Source organism: Hyperolius riggenbachi, chromosome 2 (genome assembly GCF_040937935.1).
Source record: "Hyperolius riggenbachi isolate aHypRig1 chromosome 2, aHypRig1.pri, whole genome shotgun sequence".
Classification (NCBI taxonomy): Eukaryota; Metazoa; Chordata; class Amphibia; order Anura; family Hyperoliidae; genus Hyperolius; species Hyperolius riggenbachi.
In genome coordinates, this window is record NC_090647.1 from 63,451,929 (window position 1) to 63,474,117 (window position 22,189).

At 45.7% G+C, this 22,189-nt stretch overlaps 1 protein-coding gene across 2 annotated transcripts in view; it reads left to right on the forward strand.

Moving 5' to 3' along the window:
- CNTN5 (contactin 5) overlaps positions 1-22,189 on the forward strand; it is a 1,437,092-nt gene that overhangs the window by 1,198,793 nt on the left and 216,110 nt on the right. For both annotated transcript variants that reach the window (XM_068266844.1, XM_068266845.1), the window contains exon 15: positions 21,546-21,673. In XM_068266844.1, the coding sequence (XP_068122945.1) occupies positions 21,546-21,673 (128 nt within the window). The remainder of the gene's footprint in view (positions 1-21,545; positions 21,674-22,189) is intronic.

A 22,189-nucleotide genomic window follows, 5' to 3' on the forward strand; every position in this document is an offset into this window, starting at 1 on the left:
TAAATTGAATTTACAAATCGTAGGCGTAATAATTCGAAAATGTATGCGAAATTTAGCGTAATGATCATCGCTACCCCACTAGATTCCCACCAATAGTCCCTCCAGTGTCAGCAGCGTCCCAAAGAAAGAAGTGCGGATTTGTATTCACCTTGGTTATCGCCACAGCTCCGGCCCTTTGTATGACTCCTATTCACTCCTGTAGCATTCTCTGCAGATTTCATACCTCACACATAAGCCTTCTCTCCTGTAGCATTCTCTGCAGATTTCATACCTCACACATAAGCCTTCTGTCCTGTAGCATTCCGTGCAGAGTTCATACCTCACACATAAGCCTTCTGTCCTGTAGCATTCTGTGCACAGTTCATACCTCACACATAAGCCTTCTCTCCTGTCGAATTCAGTGTAGAGTTCATACCTCACACATAAGCCGTCTCTTATGTAGCATTCTGCGCTGAGTTCATACCTCACACATAAGCCTTCTCTTCTGTAGCATTCTGTGCAAAGTATATACCTCACACATAAGCCTTCTGTCCTGTAGCATTCCGTGCTGAGTATATACCTCACACATAAGCCTTCTGTCCTGTAGCATTCCGTGCAGAGTTCCTACCTCACACATAAGCCTTCTGTCCTGTAGCATTCTGTGCAGAATTCATACCTAACACATAAGCCTTCTCTCCTGTAGCATTCCGTGCAGAGTTCTTACCTCACACATAAGCCTTCTGTCCTGTAGCATTCTGTGCATAGTTCTTACCTCACACATAAGCCTTCTCTCCTGTAGCATTCCGTGCAGAGTTCTTACCTCACACATAAGCCTTCTGTCCTGTAGCATTCCGTGCAGAGTTTTTACCGCACACATAAGCCTTCTGTCCTGTAGCATTCTGTGGAGAGTTCTTACCTCACACATAAGCCTTCTCTCCTGTAGCATGCCGTGCAGAGTTTTTACCTCACACATAAGCCTTTTGTCCTGTAGCATTCCGTGCAGAGTTCATACCTCACACATAAGCCTTCTCTCCTGTAGCATTCCGTGCAGAGTTCTTACCTCACACATAAGCCTTCTGTCCCGTAGCATTCTGTGCAGAGTTCATACCTCACACATAAGCCTTCTGTCCTGTAGCATTCTGTGCAGAGTTCATACCTCACACATAAGCCTTCTCTCCTGTAGCATTCCGTGCAGAGTTCTTACCTCACACATAAGCCTTCTGTCCTGTAGCATTCTGTGCAGAGTTCTTACCTCACACATAAGCCTTCTGTCCTGTAGCATTCCGTGCAGAGTTCTTACCTCACACATAAGCCTTCTCTCCTGTAGCATTCCGTGCAGAGTTCTTACCTCACACATAAGCCTTCTGTCCTGTAGCATTCTGTGCAGAGTTCTTACCTCACACATAAGCCTTCTCTCCTGTAGCATTCCGTGCAGAGTTCTTACCTCACACATAAGCCTTCTGTCCTGTAGCATTCCGTGCAGAGTTCATACCTCACACATAAGCCTTCTCTCCTGTAGCATTCTGTGCAGAGTTCTTACCTCACACATAAGCCTTCTGTCCTGTAGCATTCTGTGCAAAGTTCATACCTCACACATAAGCCTTCTGTCCTGTAGGATTCCGTGCAGAGTTCTTACCTCACACATAAGCCTTCTGTCCTGTAGCATTCTGTGCAGAGTTCATACCTCACACATAAGCCTTCTGTCCTGTAGCATTCCGTGCAGAGTTCATACCTCACACATAAGCCTTCTCTCCTGTAGCATTCCGTGCAGAGTTCTTACCTCACACATAAGCCTTCTCTCCTGTAGCATTCCGTGCACAGTTCTTACCTCACACATAAGCCTTCTCTCCTGTAGCATTCCGTGTAGAGTTCATACCTCACACATAAGCCTTCTCTCCTGTAGCATTCCGTGCAGAGTTCTTACCTCACACATAAGCCTTCTGTCCTGTAGCATTCCGTGCAGAGTTCTTAACTCACACATAAGCCTTCTGTCCTGTAGCATTCCGAGCAGAGTTCTTACCTCACACATAAGCCTTCTGTCCTGTAGCATTCTGTGCAGAGTTCTTACCTCACACATAAGCCTTCTCTCCTGTAGCATTCCGTGCAGAGTTTTTACCTAACACATAAGCCTTTTGTCCTGTAGCATTCCGTGCAGAGTTCTTACCTCACACATAAGCCTTCTCTCCTGTAGCATTCCGTGCAGAGTTCTTACCTCACACATAAGCCTTCTGTCCTGTAGAATTCTGTGCAGAGTTCATACCTCACACATAAGCCTTCTGTCCTGTAGCATTCTGTGCAGAGTTCATACCTCACACATAAGCCTTTTCTCCTATAGCATTCCGTGCAGAGTTCTTACCTCACACATAAGCATTCTGTCCTGTAGCATTCCGTGCACAGTTCTTACCTCACACATAAGCCTTCTCTCCTGTAGCATTCCGTGTAGAGTTCATACCTCACACATAAGCCTTCTCTCCTGTAGCATTCCGTGCAGAGTTCTTACCTCACACATAAGCCTTCTGTCCTGTAGCATTCCGTGCAGAGTTCTTAACTCACACATAAGCCTTCTGTCCTGTAGCATTCCGAGCAGAGTTCTTACCTCACACATAAGCCTTCTGTCCTGTAGCATTCTGTGCAGAGTTCTTACCTCACACATAAGCCTTCTCTCCTGTAGCATTCCGTGCAGAGTTTTTACCTAACACATAAGCCTTTTGTCCTGTAGCATTCCGTGCAGAGTTCTTACCTCACACATAAGCCTTCTCTCCTGTAGCATTCCGTGCAGAGTTCTTACCTCACACATAAGCCTTCTGTCCTGTAGAATTCTGTGCAGAGTTCATACCTCACACATAAGCCTTCTGTCCTGTAGCATTCTGTGCAGAGTTCATACCTCACACATAAGCCTTTTCTCCTATAGCATTCCGTGCAGAGTTCTTACCTCACACATAAGCATTCTGTCCTGTAGCATTCTGTGCAGAGTTCTTACCTCACACATAAGCCTTCTCTCCTGTAGCATTCCGTGCAGAGTTCTTACCTCACACATAAGCCTTCTGTCCTGTAGCATTCCGTGCAGAGTTCTTACCTCACACATAAGCCTTCTGTCCTGTAGCATTCTGTGCAGAGTTCTTACCTCACACATAAGCCTTCTCTCCTGTAGCATTCCGTGCAGAGTTCTTACCTCACACATAAGCCTTCTGTCCTGTAGCATTCCATGCAGAGTTCATACCTCACACATAAGCCTTCTCTCCTGTAGCATTCCGTGCAGAGTTCTTACCTCACACATAAGCCTTCTCTCCTGTAGCATTCCGTGCAGAGTTCTTACCTCACACATAAGCCTTCTCTCCTGTAGCATTCCGTGCAGAGTTCTTACCTCACACATAAGCCTTCTCTCCTGTAGCATTCCGTGTAGAGTTCATACCTCACACATAAGCCTTCTGTCCTGTAGCATTCTGTGGAGAGTTCTTACCTCACACATAAGCCTTCTCTCCTGTAGCATGCCGTGCAGAGTTTTTACCTCACACATAAGCCTTTTGTCCTGTAGCATTCCGTGCAGAGTTCATACCTCACACATAAGCCTTCTCTCCTGTAGCATTCCGTGCAGAGTTCTTACCTCACACATAAGCCTTCTGTCCCGTAGCATTCTGTGCAGAGTTCATACCTCACACATAAGCCTTCTGTCCTGTAGCATTCTGTGCAGAGTTCATACCTCACACATAAGCCTTCTCTCCTGTAGCATTCCGTGCAGAGTTCTTACCTCACACATAAGCCTTCTGTCCTGTAGCATTCTGTGCAGAGTTCTTACCTCACACATAAGCCTTCTGTCCTGTAGCATTCCGTGCAGAGTTCTTACCTCACACATAAGCCTTCTCTCCTGTAGCATTCCGTGCAGAGTTCTTACCTCACACATAAGCCTTCTGTCCTGTAGCATTCTGTGCAGAGTTCTTACCTCACACATAAGCCTTCTCTCCTGTAGCATTCCGTGCAGAGTTCTTACCTCACACATAAGCCTTCTGTCCTGTAGCATTCCGTGCAGAGTTCATACCTCACACATAAGCCTTCTCTCCTGTAGCATTCTGTGCAGAGTTCTTACCTCACACATAAGCCTTCTGTCCTGTAGCATTCTGTGCAAAGTTCATACCTCACACATAAGCCTTCTGTCCTGTAGGATTCCGTGCAGAGTTCTTACCTCACACATAAGCCTTCTGTCCTGTAGCATTCTGTGCAGAGTTCATACCTCACACATAAGCCTTCTGTCCTGTAGCATTCCGTGCAGAGTTCATACCTCACACATAAGCCTTCTCTCCTGTAGCATTCCGTGCAGAGTTCTTACCTCACACATAAGCCTTCTCTCCTGTAGCATTCCGTGCACAGTTCTTACCTCACACATAAGCCTTCTCTCCTGTAGCATTCCGTGTAGAGTTCATACCTCACACATAAGCCTTCTCTCCTGTAGCATTCCGTGCAGAGTTCTTACCTCACACATAAGCCTTCTGTCCTGTAGCATTCCGTGCAGAGTTCTTAACTCACACATAAGCCTTCTGTCCTGTAGCATTCCGAGCAGAGTTCTTACCTCACACATAAGCCTTCTGTCCTGTAGCATTCTGTGCAGAGTTCTTACCTCACACATAAGCCTTCTCTCCTGTAGCATTCCGTGCAGAGTTTTTACCTAACACATAAGCCTTTTGTCCTGTAGCATTCCGTGCAGAGTTCTTACCTCACACATAAGCCTTCTCTCCTGTAGCATTCCGTGCAGAGTTCTTACCTCACACATAAGCCTTCTGTCCTGTAGAATTCTGTGCAGAGTTCATACCTCACACATAAGCCTTCTGTCCTGTAGCATTCTGTGCAGAGTTCATACCTCACACATAAGCCTTTTCTCCTATAGCATTCCGTGCAGAGTTCTTACCTCACACATAAGCATTCTGTCCTGTAGCATTCTGTGCAGAGTTCTTACCTCACACATAAGCCTTCTCTCCTGTAGCATTCCGTGCAGAGTTCTTACCTCACACATAAGCCTTCTGTCCTGTAGCATTCCGTGCAGAGTTCTTACCTCACACATAAGCCTTCTGTCCTGTAGCATTCTGTGCAGAGTTCTTACCTCACACATAAGCCTTCTCTCCTGTAGCATTCCGTGCAGAGTTCTTACCTCACACATAAGCCTTCTGTCCTGTAGCATTCTCTGCAGATTTCATACCTCACACATAAGCCTTCTCTCCTGTAGCATTCTCTGCAGATTTCATACCTCACACATAAGCCTTCTGTCCTGTAGCATTCCGTGCAGAGTTCATACCTCACACATAAGCCTTCTGTCCTGTAGCATTCTGTGCACAGTTCATACCTCACACATAAGCCTTCTCTCCTGTCGAATTCAGTGTAGAGTTCATACCTCACACATAAGCCGTCTCTTATGTAGCATTCTGCGCTGAGTTCATACCTCACACATAAGCCTTCTCTTCTGTAGCATTCTGTGCAAAGTATATACCTCACACATAAGCCTTCTGTCCTGTAGCATTCCGTGCTGAGTATATACCTCACACATAAGCCTTCTGTCCTGTAGCATTCCGTGCAGAGTTCCTACCTCACACATAAGCCTTCTGTCCTGTAGCATTCTGTGCAGAATTCATACCTAACACATAAGCCTTCTCTCCTGTAGCATTCCGTGCAGAGTTCTTACCTCACACATAAGCCTTCTGTCCTGTAGCATTCTGTGCATAGTTCTTACCTCACACATAAGCCTTCTCTCCTGTAGCATTCCGTGCAGAGTTCTTACCTCACACATAAGCCTTCTGTCCTGTAGCATTCCGTGCAGAGTTTTTACCGCACACATAAGCCTTCTGTCCTGTAGCATTCTGTGGAGAGTTCTTACCTCACACATAAGCCTTCTCTCCTGTAGCATGCCGTGCAGAGTTTTTACCTCACACATAAGCCTTTTGTCCTGTAGCATTCCGTGCAGAGTTCATACCTCACACATAAGCCTTCTCTCCTGTAGCATTCCGTGCAGAGTTCTTACCTCACACATAAGCCTTCTGTCCCGTAGCATTCTGTGCAGAGTTCATACCTCACACATAAGCCTTCTGTCCTGTAGCATTCTGTGCAGAGTTCATACCTCACACATAAGCCTTCTCTCCTGTAGCATTCCGTGCAGAGTTCTTACCTCACACATAAGCCTTCTGTCCTGTAGCATTCTGTGCAGAGTTCTTACCTCACACATAAGCCTTCTGTCCTGTAGCATTCCGTGCAGAGTTCTTACCTCACACATAAGCCTTCTCTCCTGTAGCATTCCGTGCAGAGTTCTTACCTCACACATAAGCCTTCTGTCCTGTAGCATTCTGTGCAGAGTTCTTACCTCACACATAAGCCTTCTCTCCTGTAGCATTCCGTGCAGAGTTCTTACCTCACACATAAGCCTTCTGTCCTGTAGCATTCCGTGCAGAGTTCATACCTCACACATAAGCCTTCTCTCCTGTAGCATTCTGTGCAGAGTTCTTACCTCACACATAAGCCTTCTGTCCTGTAGCATTCTGTGCAAAGTTCATACCTCACACATAAGCCTTCTGTCCTGTAGGATTCCGTGCAGAGTTCTTACCTCACACATAAGCCTTCTGTCCTGTAGCATTCTGTGCAGAGTTCATACCTCACACATAAGCCTTCTGTCCTGTAGCATTCCGTGCAGAGTTCATACCTCACACATAAGCCTTCTCTCCTGTAGCATTCCGTGCAGAGTTCTTACCTCACACATAAGCCTTCTCTCCTGTAGCATTCCGTGCACAGTTCTTACCTCACACATAAGCCTTCTCTCCTGTAGCATTCCGTGTAGAGTTCATACCTCACACATAAGCCTTCTCTCCTGTAGCATTCCGTGCAGAGTTCTTACCTCACACATAAGCCTTCTGTCCTGTAGCATTCCGTGCAGAGTTCTTAACTCACACATAAGCCTTCTGTCCTGTAGCATTCCGAGCAGAGTTCTTACCTCACACATAAGCCTTCTGTCCTGTAGCATTCTGTGCAGAGTTCTTACCTCACACATAAGCCTTCTCTCCTGTAGCATTCCGTGCAGAGTTTTTACCTAACACATAAGCCTTTTGTCCTGTAGCATTCCGTGCAGAGTTCTTACCTCACACATAAGCCTTCTCTCCTGTAGCATTCCGTGCAGAGTTCTTACCTCACACATAAGCCTTCTGTCCTGTAGAATTCTGTGCAGAGTTCATACCTCACACATAAGCCTTCTGTCCTGTAGCATTCTGTGCAGAGTTCATACCTCACACATAAGCCTTTTCTCCTATAGCATTCCGTGCAGAGTTCTTACCTCACACATAAGCATTCTGTCCTGTAGCATTCTGTGCAGAGTTCTTACCTCACACATAAGCCTTCTCTCCTGTAGCATTCCGTGCAGAGTTCTTACCTCACACATAAGCCTTCTGTCCTGTAGCATTCCGTGCAGAGTTCTTACCTCACACATAAGCCTTCTGTCCTGTAGCATTCTGTGCAGAGTTCTTACCTCACACATAAGCCTTCTCTCCTGTAGCATTCCGTGCAGAGTTCTTACCTCACACATAAGCCTTCTGTCCTGTAGCATTCCATGCAGAGTTCATACCTCACACATAAGCCTTCTCTCCTGTAGCATTCCGTGCAGAGTTCTTACCTCACACATAAGCCTTCTCTCCTGTAGCATTCCGTGCAGAGTTCTTACCTCACACATAAGCCTTCTCTCCTGTAGCATTCCGTGCAGAGTTCTTACCTCACACATAAGCCTTCTCTCCTGTAGCATTCCGTGTAGAGTTCATACCTCACACATAAGCCTTCTCTCCTGTAGCATTCCGTGCAGAGTTCTTACCTCACACATAAGCCTTCTGTCCTGTAGCATTCCGTGCAGAGTTCTTACCTCACACATAAGCCTTCTGTCCTGTAGCATTCTGTGCAGAGTTCTTACCTCACACATAAGCCTTCTCTCCTGTAGCATTCCGTGCAGAGTTTTTACCTTACACATAAGCCTTCCGTCCTGTAGCATTCCGTGGAGAGTTCATACCTCACACATAAGCCTTCTCTACTGTAGCATTCCGTGCAAAGTTCTTACCTCACACATAAGCCTTCTGTCCTGTAGCATTCTGTGCAGAGTTCATACCTCACACATAAGCCTTCTGTCCTGTAGCATTCTGTGCAGAGTTCATACCTCACACATAAGCCTTCTCTCCTGTAGCATTCCGTGCAGAGTTCTTACCTCACACATAAGCCTTCTGTCCTGTAGCATTCCGTGCAGAGTTCTTACCTCACACATAAGCCTTCTGTCCTGTAGCATTCTGTGCAGAGTTCTTACCTCACACATAAGCCTTCTCTCCTGTAGCATTCCGTGCAGAGTTCTTACCTTACACATAAGCCTTCTGTCCTGTAGCATTCCGTGCAGAGTTCATACCTCACACATAAGCCTTTTGTCCTGTAGCATTCTGTACAGAGTTCTTACCTCACACATAAGCCTTCTCTCCTGTAGCATTCCGTGCAGAGTTCTTACCTCGCACATAAGCCTTTTGTCCTGTAGCATTCTGTGCAGAGTTCTTACCTCACACATAAGCCTTCTCTCCTGTAGCATTCCGTGCATAGTTCTTACCTCACACATAAGCCTTCTGTCCTGTAGCATTATGTGCAGAGTTCATACCTCACACATAAGCCTTCTGTCCTGTAGCATTCCGTGCAGAGTTCTTACCTCACACATAAGCCTTCTGTCCTGTAGCATTCTGTGCAGAGTTCTTACCTCACACATAAGCCTTCTGTCCTGTAGCATTCCGTGCAGAGTTCATACCTCACACATAAGCCTTCTCTCCTGTAGCATTCCGTGCAGAGTTCTTACCTCACACATAAGCCTTCTCTCCTGTAGCATTCCGTGCAGAGTTCATACCTCACACATAAGCCTTCTGTCCTGTAGCATTCCGTGCAGAGTTTATACCTCACACATAAGCCTTCTCTCCTGTAGCATTCCGTGCAGAGTTCTTACCTCACACATAAGCCTTCTCTCCTGTAGCATTCCGTGCAGAGTTCTTACCTCACACATAAGCCTTCTGTCCTGTAGCATTCCGTGCAGAGTTCTTACCTCACACATAAGCCTTCTGTCCTGTAGCATTCCGTGCAGAGTTTATACCTCACACATAAGCCTTCTCTCCTGTAGCATTCCGTGCAGAGTTCTTACCTCACACATAAGCCTTCTCTCCTGTAGCATTCCGTGCAGAGTTCTTACCTCACACATAAGCCTTCTGTCCTGTAGCATTCTGTGCAGAGTTCTTACCTCACACATAAGCCTTCTGTCCTGTAGCATTCCGTGCAGAGTTCTTACCTCACACATAAGCCTTCTCTCCTGTAGCATTCCGTGCAGAGTTCTTACCTCACACATAAGCCTTCTGTCCTGTAGCATTCTGTGCAGAGTTCTTACCTCACACATAAGCCTTCTCTCCTGTAGCATTCCGTGCAGAGTTCTTACCTCACACATAAGCCTTCTGTCCTGTAGCATTCCGTGCAGAGTTCATACCTCACACATAAGCCTTCTCTCCTGTAGCATTCTGTGCAGAGTTCTTACCTCACACATAAGCCTTCTGTCCTGTAGCATTCTGTGCAAAGTTCATACCTCACACATAAGCCTTCTGTCCTGTAGGATTCCGTGCAGAGTTCTTACCTCACACATAAGCCTTCTGTCCTGTAGCATTCTGTGCAGAGTTCATACCTCACACATAAGCCTTCTGTCCTGTAGCATTCCGTGCAGAGTTCATACCTCACACATAAGCCTTCTCTCCTGTAGCATTCCGTGCAGAGTTCTTACCTCACACATAAGCCTTCTCTCCTGTAGCATTCCGTGCACAGTTCTTACCTCACACATAAGCCTTCTCTCCTGTAGCATTCCGTGTAGAGTTCATACCTCACACATAAGCCTTCTCTCCTGTAGCATTCCGTGCAGAGTTCTTACCTCACACATAAGCCTTCTGTCCTGTAGCATTCCGTGCAGAGTTCTTAACTCACACATAAGCCTTCTGTCCTGTAGCATTCCGAGCAGAGTTCTTACCTCACACATAAGCCTTCTGTCCTGTAGCATTCTGTGCAGAGTTCTTACCTCACACATAAGCCTTCTCTCCTGTAGCATTCCGTGCAGAGTTTTTACCTAACACATAAGCCTTTTGTCCTGTAGCATTCCGTGCAGAGTTCTTACCTCACACATAAGCCTTCTCTCCTGTAGCATTCCGTGCAGAGTTCTTACCTCACACATAAGCCTTCTGTCCTGTAGAATTCTGTGCAGAGTTCATACCTCACACATAAGCCTTCTGTCCTGTAGCATTCTGTGCAGAGTTCATACCTCACACATAAGCCTTTTCTCCTATAGCATTCCGTGCAGAGTTCTTACCTCACACATAAGCATTCTGTCCTGTAGCATTCTGTGCAGAGTTCTTACCTCACACATAAGCCTTCTCTCCTGTAGCATTCCGTGCAGAGTTCTTACCTCACACATAAGCCTTCTGTCCTGTAGCATTCCGTGCAGAGTTCTTACCTCACACATAAGCCTTCTGTCCTGTAGCATTCTGTGCAGAGTTCTTACCTCACACATAAGCCTTCTCTCCTGTAGCATTCCGTGCAGAGTTCTTACCTCACACATAAGCCTTCTGTCCTGTAGCATTCCATGCAGAGTTCATACCTCACACATAAGCCTTCTCTCCTGTAGCATTCCGTGCAGAGTTCTTACCTCACACATAAGCCTTCTCTCCTGTAGCATTCCGTGCAGAGTTCTTACCTCACACATAAGCCTTCTCTCCTGAAGCATTCCGTGCAGAGTTCTTACCTCACACATAAGCCTTCTCTCCTGTAGCATTCCGTGTAGAGTTCATACCTCACACATAAGCCTTCTCTCCTGTAGCATTCCGTGCAGAGTTCTTACCTCACACATAAGCCTTCTGTCCTGTAGCATTCCGTGCAGAGTTCTTACCTCACACATAAGCCTTCTGTCCTGTAGCATTCTGTGCAGAGTTCTTACCTCACACATAAGCCTTCTCTCCTGTAGCATTCCGTGCAGAGTTTTTACCTTACACATAAGCCTTCCGTCCTGTAGCATTCCGTGGAGAGTTCATACCTCACACATAAGCCTTCTCTACTGTAGCATTCCGTGCAAAGTTCTTACCTCACACATAAGCCTTCTGTCCTGTAGCATTCTGTGCAGAGTTCATACCTCACACATAAGCCTTCTGTCCTGTAGCATTCTGTGCAGAGTTCATACCTCACACATAAGCCTTCTCTCCTGTAGCATTCCGTGCAGAGTTCTTACCTCACACATAAGCCTTCTGTCCTGTAGCATTCCGTGCAGAGTTCTTACCTCACACATAAGCCTTCTGTCCTGTAGCATTCTGTGCAGAGTTCTTACCTCACACATAAGCCTTCTCTCCTGTAGCATTCCGTGCAGAGTTCTTACCTTACACATAAGCCTTCTGTCCTGTAGCATTCCGTGCAGAGTTCATACCTCACACATAAGCCTTTTGTCCTGTAGCATTCTGTACAGAGTTCTTACCTCACACATAAGCCTTCTCTCCTGTAGCATTCCGTGCAGAGTTCTTACCTCGCACATAAGCCTTTTGTCCTGTAGCATTCTGTGCAGAGTTCTTACCTCACACATAAGCCTTCTCTCCTGTAGCATTCCGTGCATAGTTCTTACCTCACACATAAGCCTTCTGTCCTGTAGCATTATGTGCAGAGTTCATACCTCACACATAAGCCTTCTGTCCTGTAGCATTCCGTGCAGAGTTCTTACCTCACACATAAGCCTTCTGTCCTGTAGCATTCTGTGCAGAGTTCTTACCTCACACATAAGCCTTCTGTCCTGTAGCATTCCGTGCAGAGTTCATACCTCACACATAAGCCTTCTCTCCTGTAGCATTCCGTGCAGAGTTCTTACCTCACACATAAGCCTTCTCTCCTGTAGCATTCCGTGCACAGTTCTTACCTCACACATAAGCCTTCTCTCCTGTAGCATTCCGTGTAGAGTTCATACCTCACACATAAGCCTTCTCTCCTGTAGCATTCCGTGCAGAGTTCTTACCTCACACATAAGCCTTCTGTCCTGTAGCATTCCGTGCAGAGTTCTTAACTCACACATAAGCCTTCTGTCCTGTAGCATTCCGAGCAGAGTTCTTACCTCACACATAAGCCTTCTGTCCTGTAGCATTCTGTGCAGAGTTCTTACCTCACACATAAGCCTTCTCTCCTGTAGCATTCCGTGCAGAGTTTTTACCTAACACATAAGCCTTTTGTCCTGTAGCATTCCGTGCAGAGTTCTTACCTCACACATAAGCCTTCTCTCCTGTAGCATTCCGTGCAGAGTTCTTACCTCACACATAAGCCTTCTGTCCTGTAGAATTCTGTGCAGAGTTCATACCTCACACATAAGCCTTCTGTCCTGTAGCATTCTGTGCAGAGTTCATACCTCACACATAAGCCTTTTCTCCTATAGCATTCCGTGCAGAGTTCTTACCTCACACATAAGCATTCTGTCCTGTAGCATTCTGTGCAGAGTTCTTACCTCACACATAAGCCTTCTCTCCTGTAGCATTCCGTGCAGAGTTCTTACCTCACACATAAGCCTTCTGTCCTGTAGCATTCCGTGCAGAGTTCTTACCTCACACATAAGCCTTCTGTCCTGTAGCATTCTGTGCAGAGTTCTTACCTCACACATAAGCCTTCTCTCCTGTAGCATTCCGTGCAGAGTTCTTACCTCACACATAAGCCTTCTGTCCTGTAGCATTCCATGCAGAGTTCATACCTCACACATAAGCCTTCTCTCCTGTAGCATTCCGTGCAGAGTTCTTACCTCACACATAAGCCTTCTCTCCTGTAGCATTCCGTGCAGAGTTCTTACCTCACACATAAGCCTTCTCTCCTGTAGCATTCCGTGCAGAGTTCTTACCTCACACATAAGCCTTCTCTCCTGTAGCATTCCGTGTAGAGTTCATACCTCACACATAAGCCTTCTCTCCTGTAGCATTCCGTGCAGAGTTCTTACCTCACACATAAGCCTTCTGTCCTGTAGCATTCCGTGCAGAGTTCTTACCTCACACATAAGCCTTCTGTCCTGTAGCATTCTGTGCAGAGTTCTTACCTCACACATAAGCCTTCTCTCCTGTAGCATTCCGTGCAGAGTTTTTACCTTACACATAAGCCTTCCGTCCTGTAGCATTCCGTGGAGAGTTCATACCTCACACATAAGCCTTCTCTACTGTAGCATTCCGTGCAAAGTTCTTACCTCACACATAAGCCTTCTGTCCTGTAGCATTCTGTGCAGAGTTCATACCTCACACATAAGCCTTCTGTCCTGTAGCATTCTGTGCAGAGTTCATACCTCACACATAAGCCTTCTCTCCTGTAGCATTCCGTGCAGAGTTCTTACCTCACACATAAGCCTTCTGTCCTGTAGCATTCCGTGCAGAGTTCTTACCTCACACATAAGCCTTCTGTCCTGTAGCATTCTGTGCAGAGTTCTTACCTCACACATAAGCCTTCTCTCCTGTAGCATTCCGTGCAGAGTTCTTACCTTACACATAAGCCTTCTGTCCTGTAGCATTCCGTGCAGAGTTCATACCTCACACATAAGCCTTTTGTCCTGTAGCATTCTGTACAGAGTTCTTACCTCACACATAAGCCTTCTCTCCTGTAGCATTCCGTGCAGAGTTCTTACCTCGCACATAAGCCTTTTGTCCTGTAGCATTCTGTGCAGAGTTCTTACCTCACACATAAGCCTTCTCTCCTGTAGCATTCCGTGCATAGTTCTTACCTCACACATAAGCCTTCTGTCCTGTAGCATTATGTGCAGAGTTCATACCTCACACATAAGCCTTCTGTCCTGTAGCATTCCGTGCAGAGTTCTTACCTCACACATAAGCCTTCTGTCCTGTAGCATTCTGTGCAGAGTTCTTACCTCACACATAAGCCTTCTGTCCTGTAGCATTCCGTGCAGAGTTCATACCTCACACATAAGCCTTCTCTCCTGTAGTATTCCGTGCAGAGTTCTTACCTCACACATAAGCCTTCTCTCCTGTAGCATTCCGTGCAGAGTTCATACCTCACACATAAGCCTTCTGTCCTGTAGCATTCCGTGCAGAGTTTATACCTCACACATAAGCCTTCTCTCCTGTAGCATTCCGTGCAGAGTTCTTACCTCACACATAAGCCTTCTCTCCTGTAGCATTCCGTGCAGAGTTCTTACCTCACACATAAGCCTTCTGTCCTGTAGCATTCCGTGCAGAGTTCTTACCTCACACATAAGCCTTCTGTCCTGTAGCATTCCGTGCAGAGTTTATACCTCACACATAAGCCTTCTCTCCTGTAGCATTCCGTGCAGAGTTCTTACCTCACACATAAGCCTTCTCTCCTGTAGCATTCCGTGCAGAGTTCTTACCTCACACATAAGCCTTCTCTCCTGTAGCATTCCGTGCAGAGTTCTTACCTCACACATAAGCCTTCTGTCCTGTAGCATTCCGTGCAGAGTTCTTACCTCACACATAAGCCTTCTGTCCTGTAGCATTCTGTGCAGAGTTCATACCTCACACATAAGCCTTTTATCCTGTAGCATTCCGTGCAGAGTTCTTACCTCACACATAAGCCTTCTGTCCTGTAGCATTCTGTGCAGAGTTCTTACCTCACACATAAGCCTTCTCTCCTGTAGCATTCCGTGCAGAGTTCTTACCTCACACATAAGAATTCTGTCCTGTAGCATTCCGTGCAGAGTTCTTACCTCACACATAAGCCTTCTGTCCTGTAGCATTCTGTGCAGAGTTCTTACCTCACACATAAGCCTTCTCTCCTGTAGCATTCCGTGCAGAGTTCTTACCTCACACATAAGCCTTCTGTCCTGTAGCATTCCGTGCAGAGTTCATACCTCACACATAAGCCTTCTCTCCTGTAGCATTCCGTGCAGAGTTCTTACCTCACACATAAGCCTTCTGTCCTGTAGCATTCTGTGCAGAGTTCATACCTCACACATAAGCCTTCTGTCCTGTAGCATTCCATGCAGAGTTCATACCTCACACATAAGCCTTCTCTCCTGTAGCATTCCGTGCAGAGTTCTTACCTCACACATAAGCCTTCTCTCCTGTAGCATTCCGTGCAGAGTTCTTACCTCACACATAAGCCTTCTCTCCTGTAGCATTCCGTGCACAGTTCTTACCTTACACATAAGCCTTCTCTCCTGTAGCATTCCGACTAGAGTTCATACCTCACACATAAGCCTTCTCTCCTGTAGCATTCCGTGCAAAGTTCTTACCTCACACATAAGCCTTCTGTCCTGTAGCATTCCGTGCAGAGTTCTTACCTCACACATAAGCCTTCTATCCTGTAGCATTCCGTGCAGAGTTCTTACCTCACACATAAGCCTTCTGTCCTGTAGCATTCTGTGCAGAGTTCTTACCTCACACATAAGCCTTCTCTCCTGTAGCATTCCGTGCAGAGTTTTTACCTCACACATAAGCCTTTTGTCCTGTAGCATTCTGTGCAGAGTTCATACCTCACACATAAGCCTTCTCTCCTGTAGCATTACGTGCAGAGTTCTTACCTCACACATAATCCTTCTGTCCTGTAGCATTCTGTGCAGAGTTCTTACCTCACACATAAGCCTTCTCTCCTGTAGCATTCCGTGCAGAGTTCTTACCTCACACATAAGCCTTCTGTCCTGTAGCATTCCGTGCAGAGTTCTTACCTCACACATAAGCCTTCTGTCCTGTAGCATTCTGTGCAGAGTTCTTACCTCACACATAAGCCTTCTCTCCTGTAGCATTCCATGCAGAGTTCTTACCTCACTCATAAGCCTTCTGTCCTGTAGCATTCCGTGCAGAGTTCATACCTCACACATAAGCCTTCTCTCCTGTAGCATTCCGTGCAGAGTTCTTACCTCACACATAAGCCTTCTCTCCTGTAGCATTCCGTGCAGAGTTCATACCTCACACATAAGCCTTCTCTCCTGTAGCATTCCGTGTAGAGTTCATACCTCACACATAAGCCTTCTCTCCTGTAGCATTCCGTGCAGAGTTCTTACCTCACACATAAGCCTTCTGTCCTGTAGCATTCCTTGCAGAGTTCTTACCTCACACATAAGCCTTTTGTCCTGTAGCATTCTGTGCAGAGTTCTTACCTCACACATAAGCCTTCTCTCCTGTAGCATTACGTGCAGAGTTCTTACCTCACACATAAGCCTCCTGTCCTGTAGCATTCCGTGGAGAGTTCATACCTCACACATAAGCCTTCTCTCCTGTAGCATTCCGTGCAGAGTTCTTACCTCACACATAACCCTTCTGTCCTGTAGCATTCTGTGCAGAGTTCATACCTCACACATAAGCCTTCTCTCCTGTAGCATTCCGTGCAGAGTTCTTACCTCACACATAAGCCTTCTGTCCTGTAGCATTCTCTGCAGAGTTGTTACCTCACACATAAGCCTTCTCTCCTGTAGCATTCCGTGCAGAGTTCTTACCTCACACATAAGCCTTCTGTCCTGTAGCATTCTGTACAGAGTTCTTACCTCACACATAAGCCTTCTCTCCTGTAGCATTCCGTGCAGAGTTCTTACCTCACACATAAGCCTTCTGTCCTGTAGCATTCTGTGCAGAGTTCTTACCTCACACATAAGCCTTCTCTCCTGTAGCATTCTGTGCATAGTTCTTACCTCACACATAAGCCTTCTGTCCTGTAGCATTATGTGCAGAGTTCATACCTCACACATAAGCCTTCTGTCCTGTAGCATTCCGTGCAGAGTTCTTACCTCACACATAAGCCTTCTGTCCTGTAGCATTCTGTGCAGAGTTCATACCTCACACATAAGCCTTCTGTCCTGTAGCATTCTGTGCAGAGTTCATACCTCACACATAAGCCTTCTCTCCTGTAGCATTCCGTGCAGAGTTCTTACCTCACACATAAGCCTTCTGTCCTGTAGCATTCCGTGCAGAGTTCATACCTCACACATAAGCCTTCTCTCCTGTAGCATTCCGTGCAGAGTTCTTACCTCACACATAAGCCTTCTCTCCTGTAGCATTCCGTGCAGAGTTCATACCTCACACATAAGCCTTCTGTCCTGTAGCATTCCGTGCAGAGTTCATACCTCACACATAAGCCTTCTCTCCTGTAGCATTCTGTGCAGAGTTCATACCTCACACATAAGCCTTCTGTCCTGTAGCATTCTGTGCAGAGTTCATACCTCACACATAAGCCTTCTGTCCTGTAGCATTCTCTGCAGAGTTGTTACCTCACACATAAGCCTTCTCTCCTGTAGCATTCCGTGCAGAGTTCTTATCTCACGCATAAGCCTTCTCTCCTGTAGCATTCCGTGCAGAGTTCTTACCTCACACATAAGCCTTCTGTCCTGTAGCATTCCATGCAGAGTTCATACCTCACACATAAGCCTTCTGTCCTGTAGCATTCTGTACAGAGTTCTTACCTCACACATAAGCCTTCTCTCCTGTAGCATTCCGTGCAGAGTTCTTACCTCACACATAAGCCTTCTGTCCTGTAGCATTCTGCGCAGAGTTCTTACCTCACACATAAGCCTTCTCTCCTGTAGCATTCCGTGCATAGTTCTTACCTCACACATAAGCCTTCTGTCCTGTAGCATTATGTGCAGAGTTCTTACCTCACACATAAGCCTTCTGTCCTGTAGCATTCTGTGCAGAGTTCATACCTCACACATAAGCCTTCTGTCCTGTAGCATTCTGTGCAGAGTTCATACCTCACACATAAGCCTTCTCTCCTGTAGCATTCTGTGCAGAGTTCTTACCTCACACATAAGCCTTCTGTCCTGTAGCATTCCGTGCAGAGTTCATACCTCACACATAAGCCTTCTCTCCTGTAGCATTCCGTGCAGAGTTCTTACCTCACACATAAGCCTTCTCTCCTGTAGCATTCCGTGCAGAGTTCATACCTCACACATAAGCCTTCTGTCCTGTAGCATTCCGTGCAGAGTTCATACCTCACACATAAGCCTTCTCTCCTGTAGCATTCTGTGCAGAGTTCATACCTCACACATAAGCCTTCTGTCCTGTAGCATTCTGTGCAGAGTTCATACCTCACACATAAGCCTTCTCTCCTGTAGCATTCCGTGCAGAGTTCTTACCTCACACATAAGCCTTCTGTCCTGTAGCATTCCGTGCAGAGTTCATACCTCACACATAAGCCTTCTCTCCTGTAGCATTCCGTGCAGAGTTCTTACCTCACACATAAGCCTTCTCTCCTGTAGCATTCCGTGCAGAGTTCTTACCTCATTATAAGCCTTCTCTCCTGTAGCATTCCGTGCAGAGTTCTTACCTCACACATAAGCCTTCTGTCCTGTAGCATTCCGTGCAGAGTTCTTACCTCACACATAAAGAACTAAACACAAGTGGCATAAATCACTGGGTTCCTGCTGTATGCATTCAATGCCAGGCCCTATTGAGATGAATAGGAAACAGGAAGATGAAAAATGATCTCCTACAAGGAAATTCAGCAGATAAAGTGAAGTGAATAAGGTTTGAATCCCAGCCAGGACACTATTTGCATGGAGTTTGTAGGCACTCCCTGTGTCTGTGTGGGTTTCCTCTGGGCACTACGGTTTCCTCTTACATCCCAAGAACAGATAAGTTAATTGGCTTCCCTCTAAATATGCCCTAGACTAGGATACATACACTACACAATACATACATAGACATACAGGGCCATATTTGTTCTCTTTACCGCCCAAGGCCAATGTCACCAGCCACCCCATTTCAATATAGGTAGCGAGATGGCCACTATTCCCTTCCCTCTAATATAGGTAGCCTGATGACCCCCCTCCAGTATAGGTAGCCAGATTACTCCTCCCCTCTTTCCCTCTAGTATAGGTAGCCTGATGACCCCTCCAGTATAGGTAGCCTGGTGACCCCCCCCCCCGTATAGGTAGCTAGATGACCCCTCCCCTCTTTCCCTCTAGTATAGGTAGCCTGATGACCCCTCCAGTATAGGTAGCCTTATGACTCCCTTATTTCCTCTCTTTCCCACTCCCCTTCTTTCAGTATAGGTAGCCAGCTCGCCTCCATACCGCAGCAGCCATCAGTGTCACTCACTTCTCTGCTCGTCTCCAGTGCAGAAGCTTCCTCCGTTTCCAATGCTGCCCAAGTCTGTAGCTGCCTGCCACAATGCCAACGTGCCCAGAGAGCAAGGTGGCCGCTGAACAGGTGGCTGGCAGCAGAGTACCGTGGTCAGGTGCTCAGCTGATCTCCCTGCATTGCAGCATTTGCAAGCTTACAAATACTGCACCAGTTTAATAAAAAACAAGAGATGGCGGTCTGGCGCATAAAACACATGAACGCTGTCAGTCAAAAGTCCTTGTGCACTACACCTAAAATTATAAAATGTCCATAAACATTTAAAACTTTGAGGTTGTTTTCATCTACTGTGAGACTGAGATCTGCTGCATATCCTGTCAAGGTTGCATGTGAGTGGACCACCACCAACACCCTTTGTGTGCCACTCACCGCTGTAATAGACCAATCAATGGTCTATATGCACCTTGGGACCGTTCCCGGGTCGTCCCCCACCTCTCGATCACAATGGTCTCTATATCCAGATATATCTTCTTGTAATAGTATCACCTCAATGAAAAATACTCCACATAGTGTAATACTGCTAAAAACGTTTTAATTATAAAAAGCAATTGCACTTACAATCTCCAGTATATCATAAAAGCATAGAGTAATTTTGGCACGGGCTCTCCTCCGCATTGATGGCCAGGCTGGCAGGCTGTAGACCCTGTTACTCCTCCGCTGCGCACACGGTAGGCTCCGGGGACCGGTTTGCCTGTCCTCACCACCTCAAGCCACTCTGCACCACGTCCGCTTCCGCTCCAGACTCCGCCCTATCGATTTCGTCACTTCGTGACTCATCAGGGGCACGGAGTCCAGGGCGTGAAGAGAGGGCGAACTGGCAGATTGGATCTATAGTGGCTGTGAGCGCTGGCCTCTTGTAATCAAATATACTGCACCAGTTTAGTCTGCTGCTTTGGTGCCCTTGCTCCTGTGGTGCCCTAGGCCATGGCCTAGTTGGCCTTAGCCTAAATCTGGCCCTGTAGACATATAGCCTATAGCAGGAATTAGATTGTGAGCCCATCTGAGGGACAGTTAAGCGACAAGACAATATACTTTGTACAGCACTGTGGAAAGTTTTCGGCGCTATATAAATACTAAATAATAATAATAAGGGTCTTTGTGTCTAAAGCAGTTGTCAACACTTATTCAGTAATGAAATATGTGTGCTTTATACATACTAAATAAAAATGATAATCTCTGTTGTTAAAGCACAAATGAACTTGTCCCAAAAATTGTTTTTTTTACTTACACGGGGCTTCTTCCAGGCGCCTGTAGTGTGTCAGGTCATTTGGCGTCCTCTGGGTCCCCACCATTGCACTGCTGCAAAATATCTGTGACTAGAGCTCAGTTTGAGACTACTGAGCATGAGCGGTCCCATCTGTGTATGCCCACAATCATGCTCCTGTTGCCAGGAGCCTTCTGTCCATGCGAGGTTCTCAAAAGAATGAGCCTTACATGTGCAAAACACTTCTGGTAATGGGAGGGGACGCCAAAGGACCTGACATACTACAGGGGGCTATAAGACACCCCAGGTAAGTAAAACTCTAAATGTTTGTGGCAAGTTCAGGTGTGCTTTACAGAGACACTGAAGCGGAAAAAAAATGATGATTTAATGATTTGTATGTGTAGTACAGCTAAGAAATAAAACATTAGGAGCAGAGACATATGTCTAATATTGTTTCCAGTACAGAAAGAGTTAAGAAACTCCAGTTGTTATCTATGCAAAAGACCCACCGAGCTCTATGACTTTAAAAGTCGCAGAGAGTTCTGTCTTCTGAAGCTTGTTATCTCAGGTTTCAGTCACTGTATTTTCTTTTTCTCTCCAGAGTACAGGTCAATATTTTACTGGCCTGCTCTGTGAAAACATTTTGAAAACTGAGTGTAGTGCGTAAACTACAAATATTAGAGGATGATGCAAAGTTATAAAAAACACTATATATCCTATTTCCTATTTATTAATGTCCTATTTCATCAGGAATATGTGGGATTCCTTAGGATACATGTAATAGCTTCTCTTATATGCTTTTGGACTCCCAAGGGAGAAGTGTTAAAATCGAAAACCCAATAAAACGTATTAAAAAAAAAATAAAACACTATATAACTGAAAATAAAAATATGAGAATATTTTCTTTGCTACTAATGTTCTTGTAATTATCCGTACTACACAGCCAATTCATTATATCATAATTTTTTTCACTTCAGTGTCTCTTTAAGGCAATTTTCTAAATTTGCAATGGCAAGAGAGACAGCAGATGTTGCAGTTCTGACCATCAGACTGTGCACTAGTAATAAAGAAATGTTATTTAGGTTTGAAGAACGTGCTGGTGACAAGCTCATGTAGACTAAAGTTCTGACTGCTTTATAAGTAAAGTTTGTTTAAATCCATGCAAAATACAAAGCCTAGTACATGAACAGAGACTGCATTGTGTGTTGTTTGACCATAACTCTGAGCATGGAGAATAACAGACACTTTTTTTCCAGGATAGCTGTTCTTCCAGATGGGAGTTTACGGATCTTAAATGCATCTAAATCAGATGAAGGAAAATACACATGCCGCGGGGAAAACGTGTTTGGTTCAGCGGAAATCACAGCAGTTGTGTCTGTCACAGGTACGGTGAAATATTATATTTCAAGCATGCCTTGCATGAAAAGGGACTTTTTAACGTTATAATAAAAATTACCTGACTAAATTCAGTAAAATAAGTTAAATGGGAAAAAAAGTTATAGTTTGGTAGCTTTGTTTTCAAGGGTACCTAAAGTGACATGTGACACTATGAGATAAACGTTTGTTTGTTAAAGTTCACTCAAACTCTTGCACAGCACAAAATGAAAAGTTTTTAGGCCACATACAAATGCTGTAGAATGTAACTGCTCTGAGCTGTGTGTGTTTGTTTAGCTACATCAGAGTGCAATTAGCCTTATCTGTAGCTGTGACTCAACAGCGCTGCCTGTACAGGAAAAAACTGAGGCTTAACCCTTCCCTGTGCTCTCTGAAAGCGAATCCATTTAAAACAGCAGGTTTTTTTTTAGGATTTCCATACATCGTAATGAAGAAAAAAATAACTGGTACAATATAAACTAAGCAGACAATTATAAAGTATAATCAGAGTTACGTACTTGGAAAC